We start from the raw sequence: 27002 nt of genomic DNA on the forward strand, positions 1-27002 counted from the left end.
ATCTATCTATCTATCTATCTATCTATCTATCATCCATCTTTTCTTTATTTTTATTTCTTAGAGATTTAATTCCTATTGGCAGAGTATGGATCACATCCCCCACTAATGCCTGGTGGAATATATAGATGTATAAATATATATGTATCTATACATAGACATGAAGGAAACTCAATGCATCAAAGGTGACTGTCACGGCAGAACAACAATTTCACATTCTCAGTGTATGGAGAAGGGAGAAGAAACACCTTCCCCTCAGAAGATAAACTTGCCGTCTAATTACCACTTCGTGCAGAAGCCCCAGCCGCTGCCAGTTCTGTGCTCTCTTCCCCCAGACATTTCCATGTTCTGCCAGCATCACTGCCTTTCAAAGCGTGTTTCCCTGATGCCTGCCTCCTCTGTTATTTCCCTCAGTGTTACACGCTGTCTAATCTCACACGAAGGGGGAAACATCCTGCAACGTTACAGAGCAAGGCAATTCCAATTAACACGTAGCTGGGGAAGGGTGGGCAGGGAGAGGTAGTGGCTTCGTTTGGATGAGTTTGGTTAAGATTCATCGCAGAAACTGCCTCTGCCTCTCACATGGATTATAAAACCCAGTGATGTTTGTTATTAGGATAAAGAGTCAATGAATATGTGGTAGCTAGAGATACCAGGCCTTGAGCAGTATCATATTATAGTCTGCTATTTATGACTACAGAAGATGCAGAATCAATGGTATAAATGTAAATTCAATACTAACTTGACAAATCTTGCCAGCCAATTTCCCTGGGAAGTCATTTACACAAGGAAGGCCCACATGCATACAAAGATACCTTGCCAATACCCTGAAAACGGGACCTTTCATAGATCTGAGCTCATAGAGCCCTTTGGAGCTGAGCTGCGTCAGTTCTGCCTCCTACCTGCAGGTGGTAGTAGTGATCACTGGTGCCTGTCCCACAGGACCGCTTAACTTTCAATGACCTCCCACAGTTGAATGATCCAATTCCTGGTTCTGGCTGCATACTCAAATCCAGTAAGCATTCTTGTTTAAAATTGATTTCTGGGCCTCGCCACCAGAAAGTTAAGTCACCATGCCTGAGAGATGGAACTCAAAGACTGGTATTTTAACAACCAAACCCCCAAACCAGGCAACCTGTGTAGACACACAGCTGGCAACTAATGACTTTAGGGCTAAAGGGAAGAATCCCTGAGTATTTATCACTTAGCAGAAGCTTTTTTGGGGTGTTTAAAATGATTGCCACAGCCAGCCAAAAGAGAGAGATGCCCCCCTCCCACCCAAGCCCTGCTCTTTACTGAGACGTTATTGGCATTGTAGGGAAAGAAGAATCACTGGTGTTTGAGGGTGTGGCCATGTTCCTGTGGCTGGTCCTGCACCTAGACACATATAGGCACCACTAGCTGAACTCAATGGGCTATCATCATCATCATGACAAAATGATGTTAGAAAGGGAAACAGTATGTATATGGTTATATTTCATTATACGCATTCATGGAATTCTCAGACAATAATAAAAAATAATGAAATCAAGTATTCTTACCCTCCCAATACAAATGTTTAATATTGGGAGTTTTGTTATTGTTGAAAGAAACTTTTCCTGATTATTTTTATGAGTGCACAGCAGCTCATTCATGGAATATAAAAATGATCAAGGACGTGGAGTAGGGGAAGGGCCTGTGAGGAGATGAAGAGGGGATGGTGGGTTGACAGGATCAACATGCTTTATACCCATATATACACAGGAAATTATCAAAGAATAAATAAAGATAGGAAAAGGTTTTTATTTGTTATATATAATGAGTTCCTAAGAACTGGCAATAAAGCAAATAGCTCAATAAAAATATAAATCGAAGACATACCCAGAAAATTCAGAGGAAGAGAGAGCCAGACACTATAGGTATGCCAATCTAGCAGCAGCCAGCAAGAGTCTCTAAAACCCTCCATCTTGCAAAAGATGGGTCAGATTCCTTTTAAAATCTTTATTCATAAAGAATCTACATGACAGATCCTGCTCGGAATTCACTACAGTTTTATGACGAGGGTAGCTCTTGAGACACAAAACAGTCACTTCATTTGCTTAGCTGAAAGCATTCAGGCCCTGGGCTGGGGTGACCCTGGGGTGACCCTTAATGTGAACTATGCCGCCTGGAAGTTGGAAAGGGGAAGGCCAAGATGATCTTCTCACCAGAGGTGAAAGCAATGGTTCTCAGCCTTCCTAATGCTGTGACCCTTTAATACAGTAACTCATGTTTTGGTGACATCCCCAACCATAAAAATTTTTTTGTTGCCTCTTCATAACTATAGTTTATTTATGAATCATAATGTAAAGAGCTGTGTTTTCTGATGGTCTTAGGCTACCCCTGAGAAAGGGTGGTTCAACCCCCAGATAGATGTGTTGTGACCCAGATGTGTTGAGAACTCCTGCCACTGGTCAGGCAAGTAAGAACTGCAACAACAATAACAAAAAGTCAGAAGTAGATACTAAAAGAAAAAGAATGTAACTTTTAACTTTAGAAAGTCCTTCTTAAATGGAAACTGTCATTCAGCACCTGACCTCCCCCCCCCAAAAAAAATTACTAGCTTCCATTGTTAGATATGATCACAGTCTATTGAAATCTAGATTCCTTGGGAGAAGAGGCTGCATAAATCATGGTCTACCTAGACACTAGAATGGCTACCATTTCAAAGAAGATGAATTGTCTCAGAGGGTTATCTGTAGAGCTAAGTGGTGTAGGCAGTATGAAAACTGTATCCCCCACTGCTGTTATAACAACATAGGAAGGCAGAAGCATGGGGAAGATACAGGAACACTCATACTCCAAGCAGTAACATTCTTACCTGGGAAGAGCCTCTACATGTTATTGTCTGACTTGTTGCTATAAACCTATTTTCCTTTTCTAATATACAAGGAAAGGAAGGGGGGAAAAAACAGAACACAAAGTTGAGGACTAGGTAGTCAAGGGGAGAACTTGGGGGTAATATAAAAAACACACGCAATTCTCAAAGAATTACAAAAATATTTATAAAAACATTTTACAACAGTAACAGTGCAAACTGACTTTTCAATGCTTTTTTTTGCTCCACTTTGCTTATTTCTCAGACATATACAGTAATAAAAATCTGCTTACCATGTAATTATTATTCCCTTGGTGAGTTTATTAAATTAGGACAGTGTTTTTATTTGGTATAAGTGTTTCAATTTATTTGGTTACCTTATCTATCAAAATTACTCATTACATTTATAAAAAGAAGAAAAATCATCATATCTAATACCTCACAGGGCAGAATTCTTAGTTTTCTTCAGTCTGGCCTATAGCCCTGGTCATTGGGAGTCTAAGCAATCAGCGGTTACCCACAATGCCTGATCAACAAAGTAAGACTGCATCTCACAGAAGGTTCAGCAGGAAAAGGTCCTTGGCTAGAGATCTTAGTTTGATCTCTAAGACCTACATGGCAGAATGGATGGAGAGAAGGAACTACTTAAATTGTTCTCTGACTTCCACATGTGGACTTGCACACATGCATGTACACACACATATACAAAAACAAACAAACAAACAAAATGACATTATAAGCTTACTTCATTGTGCACTTGCCTCTCCCTGGGGGAAAGTCGAGCCCTGTAATGAGCACAACACCCCTATTCCTGTGAGCTAAGAGCTGCTTTGCACACCCCAACTGTCAGCACCATCAGCATGGGGCGGGGACAGGAGGAGCCATGCCAAGGAGAAGACAGGAAGGGTCAGACACTCCCATAAGCCGTTGGACTTATTATACACCGTTTTCTGTGATCTCCCTACTTCTTTCTCCCTAGTTTTCCTCCAGCCTAAAGAATCCCACTGTTACAGTTAGCAGGGCATTCCTCATTCTGTGCAGGCTCTCCATCCTGCTGACAGTGCTGAGCACTGTGAGAGTCCTAAGACAACAGACCTCCAGGTTCTGTCTTTAAAACAGAGCACCGTTCCCAGGGTCACTTCTCCCTAATGCTCTTTTGGCAGAAATTATGTTTGTTTGGAATGTTACTTACAACTACCTTTAGTCTTCTTCAAGCAATGAGCCCAGTTATCTCTCACAAATTTTATTCCAATCTTAGAAGTTCAATGAACCCTTTTCATGTAAATGACTCTGTCTGTCTATATTTCTATCTATCTGTTTGTTTATGTGGTTCTTCTGGGGCTTGAACTCAGGGCCTTGAACATTGAGGCAAGAGCTTTACCATTGAGTTACACCCTCAGTCCTGTAACATTCTTTTTAAAATTAGATTATAAACCATATAAACCATATTATGTAGGTAAACTGTACAAAATAAGAAGGTCATCCTGGGTAGAATAAGCGTAGGTAATTCCATCTTTTGGAACAGTGTAGTCTTATCGGCACTAAGAGTCTGAAATCTTCTGCCCTTTACCCTGGCCATGTGTCCATATCCTACTAGCAAGCAGTTGATTCTTCTCTTCACACTCAGCCATGGCCTTGCACTATAGTGTGGCATCCTGTATCTATTCCCTTCGAGGTTTTCAGGTCACCATCCATATCCTGAGTCATCCCGACCCTTCTTTGCCCTCTGATTTGGGGAAAGGTGAGCTATAAGGAAAGGTGGTGGGTTGGAGGCCATTGCCTAGGACTTGAAATGTTCACTGCATTTCTCTCTTCCTGAAGGGAGGAGCATGAATTATTTTCCCCAAAGTCAATGCCTGCTCCTGACTCAACAATGACAGGTTCCATGCTGTTGAGGACCCACAGGACCCATACCCCAGGAATAAGAGTTGTTCACTAAGTCCCATTCGCGTATATTTAACATGTGGATTCGGCTGATCATGTGTACATACAAGAAAGAGGGAAACACATGCGTGCATTGATAACCACTGCCAATGCATCCCCAGTGGGCAGAGGCCCCCGAGTGAGCATGAGGTAGGGAGGCAGCAAAGTGCCCTGCGTAGACAGATAGGTGGATCTCATGTCTGTTCTGGGGGAGCATGGACTCTCTGTAAGAGTTTTTTTTTTTTTCTTTTTTCTTTTTTTTTCTGGAACTCTGTCACTCTAAAACTGCCTGCCACTTCACCACCCTTCCCTGTCTCCTGGAAGCTCAGTACATACTATCTCTTATAAACTATACAAAAAACTTGGGAATCTCAGTGGGATTAGGCAGATTGTAAGGGATGAAGTCACTTAGTTCACACCGTAGGGTGGGATATGACAGTAATCTCAATGTCACCAACATTTACAAAAACAAACAAACAAGTAAATAATTAAAAATTTAAAAAGTTCAAAAACTTGTGACAGTTTTAATATATTCATTCAGGTGGGATTTGGCATAGGCATAAGTATAAGCAGAGAGGGAGAGATTGAAAGAGAGAGAGAGAGAGAGAGAGAGAGAGAGAGAGAGAGAGAGAGAGAGAGAGAGCGCGAGTGAGAGCATGCTCAGCATAGAAGAGCTTGTACTAGTATCTAAGCACCAAGGTGGTGGGGCCTCTTAGTCACAGCCCTCAGGGAATCACACGTAGTTGCTTCTCAGCACATTTTTAGAAAACTTTTCTAAAGATAAAGATCACTATGGCAGTGAACTTGCAAATGAAACACGTTATGCACCTAGTAGCCCATCAAACAAGCACATGCCCAGACAGAAAACGTGCAGAGCAAAGGAAACGGAAGATTTTCTCATGCAGGGACTTCTAGTACAGTCTTTTATCAGAATCATTTGAGAGACACAGTGTACACTGACTGCCGAGACCTGCAGTTTGAGGCGCTAGCTCAGTTGGTACAAGGTAATGCATACTGACTTTTAAAAGTGTCCCAATAACTGAAAAACAGCTATAGTAGTGCTTGTTAGACCTCAGACATTTATTTTGATTGGGAATTTTACAACACTGTAATATGTATAAAAGAATGTTTCATGTGAATTGTCAAAAATCATAAAAAATACATTGAAAAAAATTCGTGTTTAAATTCTGGTTGATACAGTTACCTGGGAAGGATCTAGAGTTTAAAGTTAGCTATGAATTAAACAAAAAATTATAAGTGTTCTGAGTGAGGTTGAAACTATTGTTGCAAGAGCCAGTCTTTGGGCTTGGCGTAACCAGAATGATAAAAAGGGGATGGGAAGACCAAGTTGCTGTTTTTTTTTTTTTTTTATGCTTCCTAAGGCTATGTCTTAGACCAGTATAAACATAATGGACTTTAAGAAACTTGGTGACACAGGAAAGTGACCGCCACACTACCCAGAATGATGGTTCACACAGTGGCTTCAACTACTGATAGAAAGTATATTTTCCCAGTGTGGTGGCATATCCCTATGATTCTAACACTTGGGAGGCTACACAGTGAGTTCCAGGACAGAAGTTATGACCTTGTCTCAGAAAAAAAGAAAAGAAAACGGCAATTTTCATCAGGTATAATATTGGATCTCGGTAGACTGTTCATTGCTAACTCAGGCATGTTTTCATAAGTGGGGACTGAAGAGCTGGTTTAACAATTCCACCTCCACAGTGGGGAAGCCTGGCTGGGCACAGAGGGTTCCTCTCTCTTCCATGTGTTACTGAGGCCTTCAGATGCAGTGAAACGTGGCTGTGTCTTAGATACTTGCTTCCCTAATGGCATCTAATCCCATGGGCTTGCCATGTGTGACCTCATGAAGCATGTTCTCCCATACACCTGATCAGATAAGTGTCCTCAGTGAGCCTAGCTTTAATACCCAGAGAAGACTGCGGTGCCGTTCTACTGGGAGGTCTCATCTTTCCCAGTGAGCATGCGTGGCACCCTCTATAGACGTGGCATCTGAAGCCAGGTCATGTCTTCTCTCCATTGTACTACTGGCTTCTGTGACCTCAAAGCCCACACGTCCCTGTGCAATAAGAAAGGGGACGAGATTCTGTCAAGGGTCTCCTTAGCTTCTAGGCAGTAAAGGGGACACCCTGCGAGGAACAAATGGGGATGGTGGGCTTGAGAACTAAGTTAAATGATATGCAAAGAGAGAGGAAAAAAGACATAGCTGGAGGCGAAGAAGAAAAATAATGAGCTCCTTTTCCCATCTGAAAAAAGAATTTAAGTGGCAAAGGAGGAAACCAGGCTGTTGGAGCTTGGCAGGGGGTGACTTATTGATCAACACCTTAAGTGTGTGCCCAAAAGAAAGGCATGCACTTTCTTATTATTTGAGCCAGCATGTAAGACAAAAGGCATCCCAAGAAGCAGGGGCAGATGTAAATTTCTCAGGAGGAGAAAATGAGGAAGTAAGATTCTTTTCTTCTAAGCCTCTGAAAACAAAGCACTGGTTTTCAGGTTGAAGAAACCTCAAGGCACACAGCTGGCTTGGGCTCTGATGGACAAACTGCTGAGGCACAGACTCAAGCGAAGTCTTGGGTAGAGTCAGAGACATCTTAGCCTTGCCCTATGAGCATGCAAGGGGTTTTGGCAGTTTCTCAGGGATGTTGCTAGTGACGGGAGATGCGGTGGAAGGGCAGGAAGCTTTGTCCCTATGTGAAGCTTTGTTATTGCAAAAGTAGAGACTGCTAGCTGAAATAGTAAGGGCAGCTGGAGAGAAAGGGAACCAAGGTAAGGTGTTGCTCTGAAGGTGGCAGACGAACACCCTTCTCTGTGCGCATGCTTGAGGAGAGCAGAACAAATCTCAATGCTATCTCTAGAGTCTGACTCAACAAGCTCCCCAACTGCTTATTTTTTCCTTCACGAGAACTGCTAGTTTAAAATGGCATTCTATTCTAGCTCTATTTATAGGCATGCAGGAATTTTTTTTTTGGCTTAAATTACAGAAAGTAAGTTAAACCTAGATCTTGAGTTACGACACCAAATATAGGGAGACATTTTCATTTCCTAAGGTTGCAGATTTAGGCAAGCTAAGTTTACATTGCGTTTGGAATTTTAATCTCTTAACGTATATGCCACTTCCACTGCTCATAATTTTTTTTTTCTTTCTCAGAAGGAGCTAATGCCAGCTCCCCTGTGCTGTGGCATCTTTCCATTTGAGAATCAGTAGAAATTACATGAAGGTACAGTCTTACCAAACACAGACACAGAGAAATCTAATTCTCTATGATAATCCACCTTAGTACTAGTGTGGATAGAAGCATTCCTCCAAGAAAAACTGCCCAGTTAAGGGTGGGGGCAGATTCTAGAAGACACTTCGAGTGTCAATGTTGCATTTGAGTTTTCAAAAGTTCTAATCACTTCCCATGTGTGTGTGTGTGCCTGAGTATGTGTGCATGAGTGTGTGAGTGTGTGTGTATGTGTGCATGAGTGTGCGTGTGTGCATGTGTATATATGTGCATGTGTGTATGTGTGTGCATGAGTGTGAGTGTATATGTGTGTATGAGTGTGTGTATGTGTGTGCATGAGTGTGTGTGTGCATGAGTGTGTGCGTGCATATGTATATGTGTGCATGAGTGTGTGAGTGTGTATGTGTGCATGAGTGTGTGTGCGTGAGTGTGTGGTGTGTGTGTTGGGCCAGAGGTTGACATTGGGTGTCATCTTTCTCAATCACTCTTCATCTGAATGTTCTAAGGCAGGGGCTCTCACTGAACGTGGCATTTACCAATGGGCTAACCTGGCCCACCAGGGAGCTAGGGATCAGCCTCTCTACTGTCACATCCTAGCTAGGGTTACAGTGGCATCATAGGACCACAGACCCTCACCACCACATCCGGCTTTCCCTTAGGAGCAGATGGTTCAAACTCAGGCCATTGCAAAGTGGGCACTTTATGGACTGAGCTATCTCCTGAGCCTGAGTCCGAGAATGTAGAAGGGGTTAAAAAACTTCTGCCAGGAGGGAAACACACTTATTTTTTTCTTAGTGGTCAAGACAAACTAGAAACCAAGAGCACTTTCTGTCTTGTCCTTATTTAAGGAAAGATAATCTCCTACTCAGAAGCGGGGTTGCAAATTTTAGTTCTTTATTTGTATTTTTTTTTACTGTGCCTACAAAATAAAGACATGACGCATAACATTTGACAGTGACTCCTATGACCTAAGGGTAAACTGGTTCAGAAAGAGAACTCTGAATTTGGATGACTGACAGATGGAAGCGGAGGCAGAAAATTTAAAGGGAGATTTACAGCCAGAGTCCCGAGGGGCTCTTAACAGCTTCCCAGGTGCCTGTTCTGCCACCACCCCAGGGTCCCTCATGGAGATGCCAAGGCTGCAGTGTCTTGCCTGAAGAAGTCACTCTTCGGCAGAGCTCTCCTGGCTCAGAAAGAACACTCTCCCCAAACTGGGCATTATAGAGTGAGGGACCTGCTCACCTCCACTTACTGCAGAGATTCGGGTGGGTTATTTTCTATTGCCACCTTATCTGTACTTACAGAGACCAACTGACTAGGAGATGCTCAGCTCCCACTGACACACCTGCAGCGCAACTCCACCTGAGGCTTGGGGGAATACGGAGGGAGGGGAGGCAGAAAAGCTTGTCAGAGCTAGAGATTGCCCTCTGCTTTGGAGGATGAACTTCTTTCCCCCAGGTTTGTCCATTCTGTCCCAAACACCCCAGAAGCAATGCAAAACTTTTACTTCTCAGAGTTTGTGCACAAATGAGAGGTTACTGAGTCCTAGCCCTTCTCTAGCTGGAATCTTGCAGGCTGTCACATTCTGCAAGCTGTATGGTGTTTGATACACAACACGCAGGATGAGGAGCATTTGACTACACTGTCTAACTAATTTGAGTTTTCTTTTTAATTAATTAATTAATTAATTAATAATATGCATGTGTGTGTGCCCCCTTGAATTTATGTACGCCAAATAATTGCATCCAGGGTGTAGATCCCCTGGAACTGGAGATAGAGGGGGTTGTGAGTCATCATGTGGGTGCTGGGAACCAAACCCAGGTTCTCTGCAAGAACAGCAAGTGCTTTTAACCACTGAGCCAAACCAGGTTGTGAGGACACACATCTTTAATCACAGCACTCAGGATGCAGAGGCAGGAGGATCTCTGTGAGTTCAAGGCCCGCCTAGAACAGAGCTAGTTCTAGGTCAGCCAAGGATACACAGAGAAACTCTGTCTTGAATACCAAACAAAACCAAACCAATATCGAAACCAAAGCCAAAACAAAAAATCTTATTAAATGTGTTTAATTTGTTGTGCTTAAGTTTTTTGCTTTCTAAGTTTTATGCTGTGAGTGTGTGCCTGGAAACATCCCGGCGTCCTAGACTGTGGGACAGGATGACAATGGTTGGCCCACCTTAGTGATGGATTCCCTTGAATGAAAGAAAACTTGCAAAAATAACAGCCATGATTGTTAGGTTGATTATACAATGAGAAAATTCAGGATCAAACATACAGTGAGTGTCATGCCCAGCACGCTGCCCCTTGGAGTCTGAGAAAGCTTTTATGGGCTGTATTGTTACATTAGCAATAAGAGATGTTGGCAAATGCCTAGGGAAACAAATTATCCCTTCCAGGAACCAGTGGGTATTTATCCCTGCCATTCATCTGGGTGTGGGGCTCTTATTTTATTTTATTTTATTTTTTTTTGCATGGATAGTGGAACTAATCCTTCTTTGAAGCTAAGTGGAAGCTCTTTCTAGGGTGCTGCACTCCTAACCAAGCCTAGTCATTTCTTTCTCTCTCCAGCCTCACCCCTGCATGGGAGATGGAGGTAATGATTTATATGTCGTAAACAGCTCTGACAGAGGCACTCCATCTTGACTTCCTCCGTCCCTAAGACTAATCGGAAGCTTATCTTTTCCTTTCTGTAATAGGGAGCTGTCAGGTTCTATGACCCGCCACACAATTCAATCACTCATAGAAGGGTTCACCTTTGGTGACAACACCTTGGTATTGGAGAAACTAGGTGGAGGCCGTGCCTTGCCATGTATCAAAATAATGGCAGTTAGGGGCTAGAGAGCAGCACAGCCTAGCTGACAAATGCCACCGGCTTCCTGAATTTAAACTCTCTGTCACAGCTGGGTGTGGTGGTGCATGCCTTTAATCCCAGTACTCGGGAGGCAGAGGCAGGTGGATCTCTGTGAGTCCGAGGCCTGCCTGGTCTATAAGAGCTGGTTCCAGGACAGGTTCCAAAGCTACAGAGAAACCCGGTCTTGAAAAACCAAAATACCAAAACAAAGCAACGTCAACAACAACAACAGAAACTCCCTGTCATGACCAGGAGCTACCTACTCGAGTGCAGTTTCTCTAGCTTGGTAAGTCTCCTGTCTTGGGTACAGAATATTTAGCCATCCAAGCAAAGAAGGAATGCTCAAATAAAAAGAGAAAGAAAGAGAAGAAAAGCAAAGCAACCCACCCAGAGAAGAGAGTACCAGCCAAAGCTGAGAAGAGTCCTTAACAAAGCCCCCGGTGCTCAGTGTGGCCTTGCTGGCAGCGCACTCCCCTGCCTGAAGTCACTGTCACCCTCTTCCTCCCCACGCTGTGCTATGCTGACTCCACGTGGGTTTTCTGTGGCACTGGGGCTCAAACCTTAGTCTGTTGACACGCCAGATGAGCAGTCTACCAACTGGGTTACACCACCAGCCAAAGTATATTCTAGGCTGGCCTTGAACTCTTGATCCTCCTTCTTCATGCTCTTTAGTAGTTGTCTACCTGGGTTTGGCACCATGATGGGACTGGCTGTTTCTAAGTTTACAACAGGATTGGTTATAGTGACGAGCAAGAACATAAAATTGGTACGTCTACTATTTTAAAAGATATATTCCAAACTCATGAGATCTAACCCTCATGAGATCAAGGATCACATATGCTTGCCATAATTGTATATATGAAGACTGAATATATATATATATATATATATATATATATATATATATACATATATATATATGTGTGTGTGTGTGTGTGTATGTATATTAGACAGAAGTTATATAAGACGGAGGGTTTTTCATGGTCTAATGTGGAATTTCTGTTTCAAGAAATCCTGACATAGCGTTTGAGTGAAGACTAAATGTGGATACAGTGTCTGCCATGGTGTCAGACAGAAGGACATTCTCAGTTGATGTGAATGAACTTGAACTGTCAAGAAGGAAGGTTACTAAAAATCCTTCACTGTTAGGTGGCTTGGTGAGTGGAAGACAGTAAACCCGAGTGAAGATGCTGCCGGGAGAACTGGTCTCCCAACTCTTTGACTCAGTACTCTCAGCTAGCATTTTCCAAAGTCAGGTTCACTGCTATGTTACCTGCCTTTCCCCCAAATAGATCAGTGACCTACTGTTTAGCAGTTCATGATAAGGTAAAAGGGTTCAAACCCAAATGGATGACTGACTTCATGAACTGGAATCTTGCTCTGGAAAAGAGGAGTGAGTGTCAGTAGAATAGACGGGTGGCATAGAGTCACCGACGATTCTCTTCTAACTGTGGACTGTAGTTTTAGTAGAATATCTTAAAAAGTAATTATCCTCTAAATTGAGAAAAAAGTTCCTTATGGCCAAACAAACTTGACAGAAAATACTTCACTCCAGAGCCTTTCTGGACAGTACATATTACTGTCTTAAAGCTTTACAGAAACTCTGAAAAACGTGGATTTGCTTAAATTATAGCTTCCCATGCTACGCCAGCAAGACACATTGGTGAGCATGTGTTTGTACTATAGTGGCTTCTAATCACTTCTACAGTAAAGAAGGCTTCGGATCACAGCAACAGCCTGTGAAAGCACGACCCAGCCCTAGTGAACACCTTCCAGGTGGACTGCTATTTTCCTTGTGGCTCAACCATTCTAAGGAAACCGAAGAATTCTGTATTTTCTCTTCTGTTAAAAATGTTTCCTTTAAATATAAAACTAACCTTTTATAAAAGTTTTTCTCCCACCAGTTTCTTGTTTTATGCATTAAAAAAAGACAGTGTCTTCACATTCTCTACCCCCAGGGATGGCTTTCAAAGCTTCTACTGTCTGGTGAGGACTGGTATTTAAAACGCTTTCATCAGGGCATCAGTTGGAGCTTGGTTGGCAATGTCCTAAGATCAAAGTGATCATGTCCTCTGCTGGGCTTAATTCTAAATCCATTTGTGCTAATTATTTTCTACAAAGATCTTATGTATAATGAGCAGAGGACCTAGACACCCTCTTGTGATTTCAAATTAATTTCTTAGCATAACTTGGTAGTGAAAGGGAATCTGACACACACATTTGATCTGCTAAGAAAGCCAATTTGGAAAACAAATCCAAGTCAGGCAGAGACCCTGTTAGCGTTCCCAGGTAGTGAAGCCATGAGCATCTGCATGCCTGCACGCTCATTTCAAGGACCGAGAAACTCTTCCCCACTTCCATCATCCAATTATGCCTGCGTGATCATTTCCTTTTAAAAGTATAACCATATATTGCTTAGATGAAGGATGGGAGGAACACACTTCTCTTGTGAGAGAAAGCTGTGTGGGTCAGTGTGACCGAAGGTGGAAAGGGTGACACCATCTATACTTGCAAAGCCTGAAAAAGCCCCACGGACTGCCTGTGCTCATCAGCCTTCCTACAGACCATCTCTGAGTCCAGGTCACTGAATGACCAAAGGTAAGGAAAGAGAGCGCTCCATAACCTGGAATCATGTTTAGCCCCCTGACCATGGTGTCCTAAGATAAATGACACCCATAACCACGGGAGCATTTGGACTTTGTTTGGGTCAAATGTGACTCTTTTTCTAGTGGACATTTCAGCATCTTACATCCTTGAGGATTAGTCCATGGGGGCACATTCCAAAGGGCCGGCGAACAAGATATGACGATAACTTGATCCTAATTCAGGTATACAATTCCTTTTATACTGTCATTCATGTTGGATCTAATTCCAGAATGTTAAATGTTCCATACTAGAAGAATCTCTGGGATGAGAGATAATGTGACATTGTCAGGGAGCATGCTCTGACTTCAAGGGAGCTAAGGAGAGTTTTTGCCATGTTAGATAGACTCTTGACCAATTTCCTATTTTATCATCCCGACTTGTGCAAGAATATACAATCATCCCCATGCTATAGATGATGGCTGCCATTGGATCAAAGATTGATCCCCTTCCTAGTGACTCTTGTACAAGATATAGTGTTAAGAACACTGACTTTGAAGTCGGACCGAACAGGTTAAAAACACAACTGTGCCACTTGGTAGCTGTAGATGTGGGCACGAAGCTTCAGGGGTCATAGTAAGTGTCCCCGTTTGCAACATGGGCATTATAGAATTATCCATTTCACAGTTTGATGTCAGGGTATAATAAAATGTACTTATAATCTGTCTCCCAGGTCTGGCACATGGCACATGCTTAGTAAGTGTTTTTAGTAGTTACTTAGTTACTGCTGGAATATAGCATTGGGCATAAGGTAGCTGCTGCCATGAAGCAGCCAGAGTGAGAGGGGAAGGAGCTTGAGTAACAAAATAAGAAACAGCTAGAGTCAACCATAGCGAGAGCCACAGCAAATTGATCTAAATCAAGGCAACTGTATTCTGATGCATGTTGGTCTTTACAGATCTTAGGAAGAACTGAAAACAAGTCGGAGACTCCAGTGTGAAGCTGATCTTAGCGCTAGGTACCCTTCCTACTCTCTTTCCTGCAAAACAACGAACCCACATTGTCAACACCAGCAGCTTCTACTGCCCGTATGGCAAACTGCTCTCTTACCCCAGGCTTATTCATATGGATTTTGGCTTGAACCTCAATTTCAATGCACACATCAGACATTCAGTCTTAATAAGAGGCAGGACAGCAATATGAACTGTGGAATTAGAAAGACAGTAATTCAAGTCCAAGCACCACCACTTATTAACCTCTGACCTTAGGTAAGTGCCTTAACCTTTACAACTTGAGGTGCCATGCCCTAAAAAATGAGGACCACATTAGTCCCGCATCACAGGGTTATCTGGAAGAGGAAATTTTGCCAAGTGCTTCTGGAACACAGTGGATGCTTGCTAAACACGAGCTGCTTTTATAATTCCAACTGAATTAGTTCATTTGGCTACGGCTGAAAACTAGTATTGTCTCCCTGGATATTAGCCAAAGGAATCAGGCAACAGGAAGAATAGAAACACTCGCAATTCTCACTCCTGAAAGGCTAAACGGGTCCAGACAAGGAGGCTTGCCGGGAGCCTAGCTGCCTGAGGTTCCTGTACAGTGTTTTCTGATCCCCTAACTGAAACTCCACGACACAGACAGATATAATCAGATAACGACAACAATCAATAATGATAACAGAAATTATTATTTATTTTCATAAACACAGAATACGTGCGTCCTGCTGCGTTACACACATCACATGCCAGTATTCACTTTTGGGGCAGTCAATCAATGAGAGCTCTCAATATCCACCCACAGAGGTAGGAGGTTGAGGACGGAGCTGGGGGATGAGAAATTACCCTCGGCAGAGTGACACATTCACCAAGTTAATCTAATCCAGGGGGGCCATCGGGGGCTGTGGCAAGCCTGTGAATATGGAACAGACTTGATTGATTTTCACTGCAGGAGCTAAAACTCCATTGTTACTTGCAACAAATATCAGGAAAGATGAAGCCGTGAAAGGATTGTATATCAAACTTCCAGTGCAGCCATAAATCAGAAAATGAAGTTTAAAAAATTAAAAAAGGGTTAGAGGAAGGCTAGATCTGTGTCTGAAGAGGCCTCGGTTATTAAAGCATAAAGCCCAAATTAAAACTAAGGGCAGTAAAAGCCAGTCTCAACTCAACTGAACATTTGCCCTGGAATGAAGATAACCTTGGTTGCTCCTTCTTATGGGTGGGTATTTACAGCCACATCACCAGAAGGAAACAGACAATAGTATTCTTTCTCCTGCCTCCCAGGTGCTACAGCCACAGCATCAAAGCCGGCGTAGCCCTGAAGACTCATCTTGGAAACCCCGTCCTCATCCTGCACCTCCTTCGTTCTGTGCATCCTCCAAATTGCCATGGCAACCTTTTGTGTTACTCTGGAGAAGTAACACTGAGCCTCAGCCAGCACACTTCTGTAAGCGTGCATCGGAATTCTCCATGGGTTGCCTGGGGAGTCCTGTCAGAGTTACCAAGACCAGCATTCCTTGTGCTGAGGTCAAGTGAAAGTTGCCGAGAAAGAATACTGGGTGATCGCGAGGCACATTGCATTTTGAGAGCCCTGGCTTAGGCTGATTTCACAGGCAGCCTGTCTCCTCTCTGTACTGTGAGGATTGAGTGGTTCATTTGTCTTTCTAAGACCACTTTTGCAGTACCTGGTTTGTGCGGTACCTACCATGTACCCAGCATTTGGAAAGTTCTTATCATTGTAGAAACCAAGGACCAGACCAAAATAGCTTGCAGAGTGTGGAAGACAGGATTTTAGGTGCACACAAATCTGCACCCTATTCCTGGGTTTGCTTGTTACTATCTTTGACTTCTCAAGCCAACACTCACCTCTCAACATCTCTGCTTACAAATCTCTAAAATGGGCAGAATGCTGTAAAATACAAAACTGTTAGCCCCAAGCCTATGAAGGGCTGGAAAAATGCAGTTAGTATTCTATAAGTTAAACTGGTAGAGTGTCTAACCAGCTCCCTTAAAAGCAGATCAGATAGCTAAATTGGTAGTTTCCCTGAGAGATTGTTCTTTTGGGAGATGCTAACTTGCTTAACCCCACGGCCTATGAGAAATAACCCTCAAGAAGTTCCCATCTGGAGCAAGAGCCAGTGGATGTTCACGTCTGTGAGGCTGTGGCTCGGAGGCATCTAAATGGACACCAATAAGATTTGCAAAAATCATGGTCACATTAAAAGGATAAAGGTTAGTTCTGCAGAGTCAAGAAAATGTAACTGAGCTTAGGGGTAGAACAGGCATGGCCTTGGGCGGGAGGCAGGAGAGTGGACACATGACACTGACGTCTAATCATCCAGGGAAGAGCCAGCTGGTTCCTGTGAAGCCACCCAGTATAAAAGTAGCCCTTTTGGCTAAACTGTTGAATTAAGAAAGCTTCGTCAAGGACTTCTGAGAGATGGAAATCAGTGATGGAATTCCCCGGAAGTATGGTCACAAGGTATCATTTTCTTAATGAGTAGAAACCATGGAGAGAAGGAATGAAAATCCCCATTTAGGTTTTGGGTTGGACTGGGCTTCGAATCCCAGCACTACCATATCAGAGCCATGAGATTGTGGGCAAATACCATGCATGCATCCCTTGACACTTAGTCTTAGCTCTGTGTGTAATCCATTCTCTTGACAAATGGTGACCTACTGCCTAGCACATGCCCACGCTGTTCCAATGGCTGAAGCTTCGCCCCCTCTCTTTCCATACAGAGTATGGCTTTCTGAGAGATGAGGTGAGGCAGGCAATGAGCAAATGGCTTATTAAGTTATGCTCAGAGCTAAGAAAAATGATCAGGCAAAGGACATGGAGAGTAACCGGGAAGGAGCGTGCGCCATTTCTCACCAAGTATTCCGGGAAAAATTATTTGATAAAGTGGCAACCGAGCAACCACTGACAGGAAGTCTATGGCTTCAGCTGGCCTAGAGAATAACACAACCTTCCTGGCAGAATTACGGCACCAACACAATGGGATAAGGTCATAGAAATCAGTGCATAACATCCAGGTACACCCAACAAGCAATGCTGTTATCATCGTTACTCAAATACTATTTCCATTAGCTGTTAGGGGAGTCTGGATGAAGTCCATTAGAAAACTTATCTCATTATATCTCCCTCACCTTTCAGAAGATGGGTTATGACAAGACACAGCTTGAGTGCTCACACCTTCGAGAGTCTATTTATAACAAGTTTAAAAGCAAATGTCGCCCTGGCCTAGGTTCCCAGGGCAATGTCAGCCAGTCATAATGAGACACACGATATCTCCAGGCTCATTCTGCCCGGAGAGAGAGAGCCAAGGGTGATTTCTTACTACCCAGCTCCCATCCATGGCTAATTAATTCACTCGACTACCAATCCTGTTGCCTAGAAAGGGCTCTGGGAGCCCATTGCCCCTGGGTACTGGGAGCCAAGGAGAGTAGAGCATAGAGGAGCTTCCTAAGCACATAAAGACTCAAGGTGTTTGTTTCTCCGTGCTGTCTTGGGAAACTCAAGTAAGTGAGTGTCCAAGTGTGTCTGCATGTGTGTGGGTGTGGGGGATGTTGTGAGCACTCTGACCAGGTATAATAAAGGCATCAATCACTAGGAGTGGCATTTCAGTGGCTGGAAAGATGGCTCTGGGTATAAATTATTCGCTCACAAGGGAGAGGATTGGAATTAGGATCTCCACTTCCCAAAGGCCAGCTGGGCATGGCGGCCTGCCTGTAATTCCAACTTACAGAAGGCAAACCAGGGAATCCCCAGAGCGAGCTGGCTATTTATCCTGTGGCAGTTACGTGAGAACTCAGGGTTCAAGCGAGAGACCCATGAGGAAGAAGGCGGACAGTAACCAAGGAAGACAGCTGATGTCAGCCTTGAACCTCCACATGCATGCGCACACACATATGTGCATTTGCATACACATGTCTACCCACAGATGAGAACTTGCACACACACCTCTACTCAAACCACACACATATGTATGAGAGAAAGGCATTTCAAAGGCCCGAATGTTTGGGTATAAGGCTGAGAGCCCTGACTTTTGGTTTAGGTCTCAGCCATGAAATGGCAAGCAACAGAAAGACAGGGAGCACGTTGCTTTATCTTTTGGAGCCTGCATCAGATGTCAGGGCCCAATGGCAAAGCAGATCAATGTCTCCTCTACAGATCCAGAGGCTGAACTTGGAAGTCCCCTCTTGGAGCTGTCACGGCAAACAAGGAAGACAGCACGCTTGTGTCTAGCAAAGCCTCAGCAAATGCTAGATTCCAACAACTTGCTTGCCAAATACCTGCCCAGTCCTCCTTATTGTGTGTTCTAAGATGAACTGAGGCATTAGGTAAGAGGGTGTCCAGTGGGTGTTGCTCAATTATCATCATGGTTATCTTGGGGACATAAGGATACTGAGCAGGGAGACAGTCTTCTCCTGGGCTCCTTGGGTAACAAGTGATTGGATTTGAAAGAGCATCTTCCATTAAAGAAAAAAAAAAAAAGCCAGATTTGCGTTCTTGCTTTAAAAAAGCTGAGCCTCTCAGAAATAAAACAGGATGGGTTTGTTACACAGTGAGGATTAATTAGCTGTCGGGTATTATTAAATGTTCCTACTCTCGAGACCCACGTGGAATTGGATACTGTGAAAATGAGCAAGTGGGAATCATCGTGGGGGTGGCTGGGTGGGAGACACAATCGCTGGCGGTGTGGATTTCAAGAGCAGGATATTGGTAGATAACAGTCTGATTGATGTCATATCGGAGTGCTCTCTGGTGGGGTCATGGTTCCGAACCCATGGTTTCTAGGGCTGCCGGTGGTAGTGGTTGTTTTTTTTTTCTTCTGTTTGTTTGTTTGTCTGTCTGTTTTGTTGTTCTCAGCTTCTTTCTCCATCATGATGGAAAAGGAAGGGAGAATGGCCCTTCTGGAGCTTTAAAGGGGACTGTGAAAGATGTGGCTATTTACATGAAATAGGTGCTATTTTCAGGCCTCAGAGTGAGGAGTTGAGTGAAACATGGGTAAAATAATTTTATAGCAAATATGTCTCCTAAATTATTATAATTATGGCTCACATGATTGAAAAGTAACAGCTCAAAAAAATCACAATTCTAAGGGGGTTGATGGATGCTAAAACCCAGTGACCACCAACCCTGGTGTATTAACAAGTGCCAGTGTCAAGTGTCAAAAATGCAAATTGGGTCTCAGAATGAGAATTTTTCCCAACCCTCTGCTTGGCAGCTTAAACATACGGTGAAAAAAAAAAAAAAAAAAAAAAACGGGAGTGTCTTGTCCAGTGCCGCACCGCTGTTATTAACAACTGGAGTTGGAACTGTTATTTTCTAACTGGTAACCGCACCTCAGGGCCTCTGTCAGGGTGATGGGGGCCCACTTCATTAGCATCATTGTCTTTGCCCCAGTCACTCTCTCTCCCTCTCTACTCCAGAGGGAATGTAAATAGGCCTTCTCTCCTCCCTCACTAGGATGGAGCCTCCAGGGGGTTAGGCACGGATCTCCGGAATCCCACAGCATGCCACTGGCAATGGGGAACCACAGTGGGCACTACAGATGGCCTCTGAAAAATTTCATGCACGAAGCAAACAAAGGCAGATGTATCAGTTAACACATTAAAGATAATTTCAGAGGCACCAAAACGCATCGATGTCACATTAAGAAATGAAAACAAAGTACTTCCCCCTTGGAATGATTTGATCAAGACTGAACCCAAATTTAAATTTTTTGCTTCTCTCCCTGTATCTTCCCATCTGTCTGTAGCTTGTGGTTACTGGTCTGTCTGTTGGATGTATGCGTGTACATGTGCCTGATGTCTGTCTGTCCCTCAAAAAGTGAAGTTTCTTTGTCATTAATGAACAGCTCAGAAAATGTGGCATGGGAAAGAGAAGAGGGAACTTTACAGAAATATTTAACTGAATTTTACAAGGGGAAAAGTCGGTACTCCCAACTGAACCAGAACAGCAACTAATATTGCAGACATATGTTATCAACCTAAACCCATTGTGCTTCCAACATTTATGGTGGATGTTTGCTTTTTAAAGTTGCTTTCAGCCCATTGGCTGCTTCCAGCAAATGATTGCCACAGCACACATGTACACAGAGGCACTACTCTGGGCCCAGGGTATGGAAAAGTATGTAATTTAAGATTGGCTATGCTTTAGTCTTGGTTCTGAAAGATGATTATGTGGGTAATCCCAGGCATACTAAGATTGTTTACATTGCTCTCTTAAAGGCAGGTTAACCTTAAACAGGCCAAGCACATAGTAGGACAGCAAGGAAGGAAATAGTCTGAAATGGTCGCAAGGTGTATTAACGTGGTTTCAAGGTCTGGACAAGTTTAGTCTCTTTGAATGCAAGAGATGTTTTCAGAACAGTGTATCACTACAGGCAGAGTCCTTGGCAGAACTCAGGGGCACCTAGTCCATTTGTTTTCCTCCCAAAATTGCCATGCTCCAGGGGACAAAAGACAGTCTGAATTCCTGTCCGATTTCCAGCAAGGTGTTTACTTATCCACAAGTAACATTTGGAATGAATAAAACAGTATAAAAACAAAAGGTGATTTTCTTTCTCTCTCACATACACATACAGGCCTGTTATCAAGGAGGGTCAGAAAAGTGATGCTGACACCGTGGTGATGGTGAGGATGCTGATGGTGATGATGGCTAGTGATGCTGATGGTGACGGTAACACTAAATAGGCAGCTAACGTGGAGCGTTCTCTAGGTGCCAGATACCACATAGGGGAAGCTCTTGGTCTCACACATGGTGTCTTGTTGGATCTCATCAGAACTCCAGTGAAGAGTGACCACTGTCATCTGTGTCCTAACTGATGATACGTCATGATGGAGATAGGTCACTGGAGATACAAGGTTTCAAGCCAAAGGCCTACCATCACCAGCCAGAGCTGAGCAGGGTCATCCTTTTCACTCTTTTCAGCCCACCAGCACCTTCCTAGCCATCATTATGCTTTTTTATGATGGCAGGGCAGGTTGAAACCTCCCCAACCTGGTCTCATGCAGAAATGGGGAAGTAGCATCAAGACACAGCAACCACTGTGTGTGAGCTCAGGAGGAACACAACTAAAGACATGGTGCCCATCAGTACGGGAAGCCCCAGTGGCCTAGCGCTGGAGCCAGCAGGGTTCGAAAGCGTTTGATGAATAAATAGATGGATAAATGAATGGGCCCGTGAGCCGATAATCACAATGCTCATTTCTGCTTGTGGAGCTAGAGTGAGACCTTTTCTCTCCACCCACACGTGCTTTCCCGCTACCCCTCTTTCAGGCTTAGTCCTCTGGCGTCTGGAAGCACACAGTTTACAGTTCTAAAGTCCTGCGGGGTTAGAACTGGTCCCAGTATGTCCTTGCTTTACTGTTTACACTGAACAGATTCAAAGCAAACCATCTAGTCTTAAACCACTTTTACCTACAGCTAGAGCAGCGGTTCTCAACCTGTGGGTCTCGACCCCTTTTGGGGTTGAGTGACCCTTTCATAGGAGTCTCCCAAGAGCACTGGAAAACATAGGTATTTACATTATGATTTCTAACAGTAGCAAAATTACAGTTACGAAGGAGCAATGAAATAACTTTATGTTCGGGGGTCGCCACACCATGGGGAGCTGTATTTTAGGGTTGGAGCGTCAGGAAGGTTGAGAACCACTGCACTAGACAGTCTTCTCTTAATGGCCCATTTTTAGAAATCTGTTATACTAGCACCTCCCCCTGAGGCCTTTCCTGGTCTCCAGAACCAAATGCCATTTCTTTCTCCATTGGACAAATTCTCAATCTCCGTCTGTACATTTGTCTTACTCTGCAGACTGAGGGCCGTTTGAGTTTGAGTCCTGTAATGGCTCTCTTCTTACCAGGCTATACACATCCGGAGGGCCCTAAGGAAGCCACACAGACAGAGAGCAAAGTCTACACACATGCCATGCGTAACAGTAACAGGGGAAGGGCCTTCCGCCTTTAGTTCACAGACACTAGGACTTCTGGCTAGTGTTGCAGGGGAGAATGGAAAAGAAACTTGTCGGACCGAAGTTCAAAAGCATTAGGCGAATGCTGTGTATTAAATGCAGTTTCTTCCCCAAATGCTCATGTGTGGAAGGCCTGATCATGTGGTGGAGGATCTAATCACCAAAGGTGATTAATCAAACAGGCTGTCTTCAACCATAGCCAATCTCTTGTCGGGTTCATAATTTGGTGGACTTATTGGAAGAGGGGGCCTGGTTGGAGAGAGGAGCTCTAAGGACTTGTCTTTGGAGGGTATCTTGTCTCTGACTCCATCCTGTCTGTCTGTCTCTTTGTGTTTGCACCACTATGAAGTGAGTCCACTCTACATATGCCGTGACTGCTGCTACTGCTTCCTCAGCACAGCCTGAAGGCAATGGACTCAGCAGGCCCTGGACAAAAATCTCCGAAACTGTGGGCTAAAATAAACAATTTGTCCTGACAGAAATAGTTTCTGTCAGATAAAATAGCACAGGAACAACATCTGACAAACACAATAGCTGGGTAAGGTTCTGATAAGTGGCAGAGTTTAAACATAGGTCTGTTAGATACGGACGCTTGGGTTCTCCTGAGCAAACCTTCCAACCTAGCAGCCTTGTGCCCCTTCTGCCAACTACAGAACGTCTTCAAGACATGCTAGATAATGTAAATAGACAGGCCAAGAATACAGCAACGGATGGCAGTGGCCATGTGGCAAGTCCTTAGGGACAAAGGAGAAGCATGGATTTGTAGTCATTAGGGCCTGGCACCTTTCCCATCCCTCCATCTGCCACCAGACTCGAGCAGGCTGGGGCTCTGCCCAGTGCCTTCAACCACATATTATAGTTGTAATTTGCTGCTGTGACCAGCACGTGCCCAACTTTAGGGGGGCGTTCCCCTGCCCCTGGTAACCCAGGCTGCCAAAAGGCATGGCTGGGACAGCCAAGCCACTCACCCGCAGGGTCGTGATGGTAGCAGGATCCCGGAGCCGGCCTTCCTCATCTTTCAGGTTGTAGCCTTCTGGCCTCTTATCGCGTTCACTGACTTTCCACAGCTTCACAGTTTTATCTGTGGAAGGCAACCAGAAGTAAGGAAGGCAGGACAAGGAAGTCTCCTCTGGGGATGGGAGATGGGGTGCTGGTGGCCAAAGTAATGATGGCAAGATGGGCTATAGGAGTCAGCTCTCAAAAGTGCTGTCCTGTGCACATCCCATGCCATTTGAAGGAAAAGTTCACAAGGCAAGACAAAAAACATAGACTATATTGGGACAAATGGCTTTCTCTGATGACATGTTGTGAAACATACATTTTACATTTTAATTTGACTCATTTAATATTGACTGAAGCTGAATAAAAATAGTCAGATAGTGTTCACTGTGTAACTGTTAGTACATAGAAATGAATATAATGTTCATGATTTCTCTGGGCAGTAACCATCTCTATTTTTAGCATCCACACTTCTTAGACACTGGAAGTTTCTGTTTTTCCTGGTCCTACACCTGTTCAGTCCCAAAGAAACACAAAGGCTTATAACAATTATAAACTGTTTAGTCTATTAGCTCAGGCTTATTCTTAACTAACTCTTACAGCTTAAAGTAATCCATAATTCTTGTCTATGTTTATCCATGTGACTTGGTACCTTTTCTCAGTAAGGCATTCTCATCTTACTTCTTCTGCATCTGGCTGGGAACTCCATCTCTACCTTTGCTCTTCCCAGAATTCTCTTAGTCTGGTCACCCCATTTAGACTTTCTGCCTGGCTACTGGCCTATCAGCATTTTATTAAATTAATACAAATGACAAATCTTTACAATGTACAAGAGCATTATCCCACATTAGGTCCTCGCGTTGCCCCCAACGTCCCTTCATAACCTTGCGCTCTTGACTTCCTCAACCCTCTCGTATTGCTGACCACACTGTTCCCAAACTCCTGCGGCTTCCTTCTATGCCATCTATCTATCTATCTATCTATCTATCTATCTATCTATCTATCTATCTATCTATCTTTTATCTAATCTATCTGGCACTGAGGGTAAACCCGGGACGTATAGATGCTCCAAAAGTTCTCTGCCATTGAATTACTTCCCCATGACCTTTGCACATGATTCACTCATTTTTTTATGTTCCAGCCTCAGAGTAGCTTATATAAAGCCCATATAAAAATGGCTGCATTCTAATTCTCCATTCTCCATTCTTTCTTTGTTTTTGACCACTTGCTCTGACTTTCCCTCTTCTCTCTCCTTCTTTTCTTCTATATAGTACACTTCCCTATCAATTGGCTAAGCAGGTCAATGATTTATTTGTTTATCTGTCACTAGAAATTTCTGGAGTTTTATCTGTCATATCCATCACCATAATTCCAGTATTTAAAGGTACCTGGGGTATCGTTGAGGCTCAATAATATCAATATCCATTATCAAATATATATTGGTCTGAATGTGAATGGATCTCCTCTCTGTAAGAGTGTCTTTTATAAGATTCAGGGAAATAAAATGATGTAGAGATAAAACAAAAACGCTTTTATCAGGAGGAGGGCATAACTCAGTTGTCTAGCATATGCAAAGCCCTGAGTATCAGGCCCTCCACTCTCTTCTCTCCTCTTCTCTCTTCTCTTCTCCTCTCCTCTTCTCTCTTCTCCCCTCCTCTCTTTTCTTTTCCTTTTCTCCTGTTCTTCCATCCACCCACTCTCTTTTCCTTCTTGCTGCTTCCTGATAGTTCCAGGATATAAACTAAAGTCCAGACTGTCCTATTACCTTGCATCTCTTGATGACACCTGCTCTTTCCCATAGCACTGAAACAAACATAAGAACTCCAATGCCTCCAGGTGCTGATAGCTCAGGGTAGTGACGGAGGTGAACTGGGACTCTGGGGAATTGGCAAGGCATGCCCCACCCAGGATTTCAATTCTGTATTTTTAGAAGACATGTTTTGGCTAAGTCAGTCTTGTCTGTGTACCATATGGCCTCGAACACCTTCCTTATCAGATCACACATTTGCAGTCTGTACTTGTCTTTGCCTTTCCTTCTGAAAAGCAGGGGCACACTTGATTCCTCTGGATTTGTCTCTGTTGGGCAGGATTTGGTGTGAGATACCGTAGGGCTTAATTCCCACTACCGCCTTAGACGGCTGTTAGGTCTCAAACCCAGGACAAACAGCTGAGATGCCTATTGGCATAAGAAAACAGATTTCTGGCTGCCAGGTTCTCCCTGCACCCCTTAGTCCTTACCTATTACAGGGTCTTCCTGGCTAGCATATCCTGTCTCTAACTTGAATTCTCCAGCACAGGGCTGGGCTCTCCCTTTTCCTAGGTCCTCTGGCTTCTCTATAACTCAAGCCATTTTGACTGTACCAGTCTCTTGGCCCAGGTTGCCACCTCTTGGTCAGTGACTCCTCTTTGGCCCTTCCTCTCTCCTCCCAGCTCAGTCTGGCCATGTTAATGCTGGATTCTTCTAGATGTCTCTGTCTCTGCTTCTGGCTGCTTTCTTCCTCATATCTACAAGAAATCCCCTCCAACATACCTAGGAAGAGTTATGTCCTTCTCTTTCTCCCCTCCCCCATCTCTCTCTTTTTCATTCAACTGCTACATGGCCAAGGACTATGGTCCTTGTAAGAAGGCACACACAAAACAGTCCTGGGGAATGATTGTAAGGAGATAAGGGCGTGCAGAGTGCCCACTTAAATCTCAGTTCAGTACACATTCACACATTTCCATATTCCACAGGTGTCGCTCTGCATGCTGTTTTATTATACACTGGTAGAAATGCCATCTTTCTCATGGGAGTCTTAGGATAAAATGAATCAGCAAGTTTAACCTCTCAATATGGTGTCTAAACAGCAGCTGTCATTAGAATCAGCAACACCGAGCCACAGCTCGACAGTAATAACAGAATACGCTCTTGCCTTGAGCGTCGTCCCACAAGGATGTCTCCACATCTGTTTCTTCTGGGGGAGAAAAGCTGACCCTCTAAACTGCTCTTAATGGGATTCTCTGGCCTTCTGTCCTGTCTCATTTCTCCGGTATTCACCAGGCTCCACACTATCACTTCCCAAGTCTTCCCTTCTAGGAGGAGCACTCTTGCCAGCAAAGAGTCTCTCAGTAGTTCACACCTTCACGTCTTGTTCTTAGAGATCTCAAAAGTACTATGCTGTGGGCTCTCAGCAGCAGTAGTGATATTTTAGTGAAAGCCCATCTCCACACACGTGGGTATTATTTGGGCTCCCAAGCCTATCCTCTCATGATTGGCGAGGCTGCTCCTTGCAGGATCCATAATTTTTATCTGTGTGCTCACCCTGACTTGTGCTGGGAGGAGGGACTTTCCAAGCTGTGGGCTGAATTTAGAACCTTCTAGCTCTGTGCTCACATCCCTCTTGTCCCAAGCTCTCTTGAGACCCTGCTCACGTGAAGCTGCTGTTTTTGGAGCGAGGTTAAACATGGACCACCGTATTTATGCAGTCACTTGATCGGCTCCTCACCAGCTGTGGCTGAGAACAACCCACGAGCCAGTGAATTTCATCACCAAATACTTGCTGTTGTTTGTCTTTGAAGTGTGTCTAAACCTAGTTACTTGCAAGGCATTTTATCTT

General features: G+C 43.8%; 1 protein-coding gene across 3 annotated transcripts in view; it reads right to left on the bottom strand.

The window, feature by feature from the left end:
- Positions 1 to 27002, bottom strand: part of Ppp2r2b (protein phosphatase 2 regulatory subunit Bbeta) — a 248686-nt gene that overhangs the window by 59683 nt on the left and 162001 nt on the right. For all 3 annotated transcript variants that reach the window (XM_050163446.1, XM_050163439.1, XM_050163453.1), the window contains one exon: positions 23376 to 23488. In XM_050163446.1, the coding sequence (XP_050019403.1) occupies positions 23376 to 23488 (113 nt within the window). The remainder of the gene's footprint in view (positions 1 to 23375; positions 23489 to 27002) is intronic.

Source organism: Alexandromys fortis, unplaced genomic scaffold (assembly GCF_014885135.2).
Source record: "Alexandromys fortis isolate MF-2015 unplaced genomic scaffold, M_Fortis_MF-2015_v1.1 scaffold_17, whole genome shotgun sequence".
NCBI classification, from domain to species: Eukaryota; Metazoa; Chordata; class Mammalia; order Rodentia; family Cricetidae; genus Alexandromys; species Alexandromys fortis.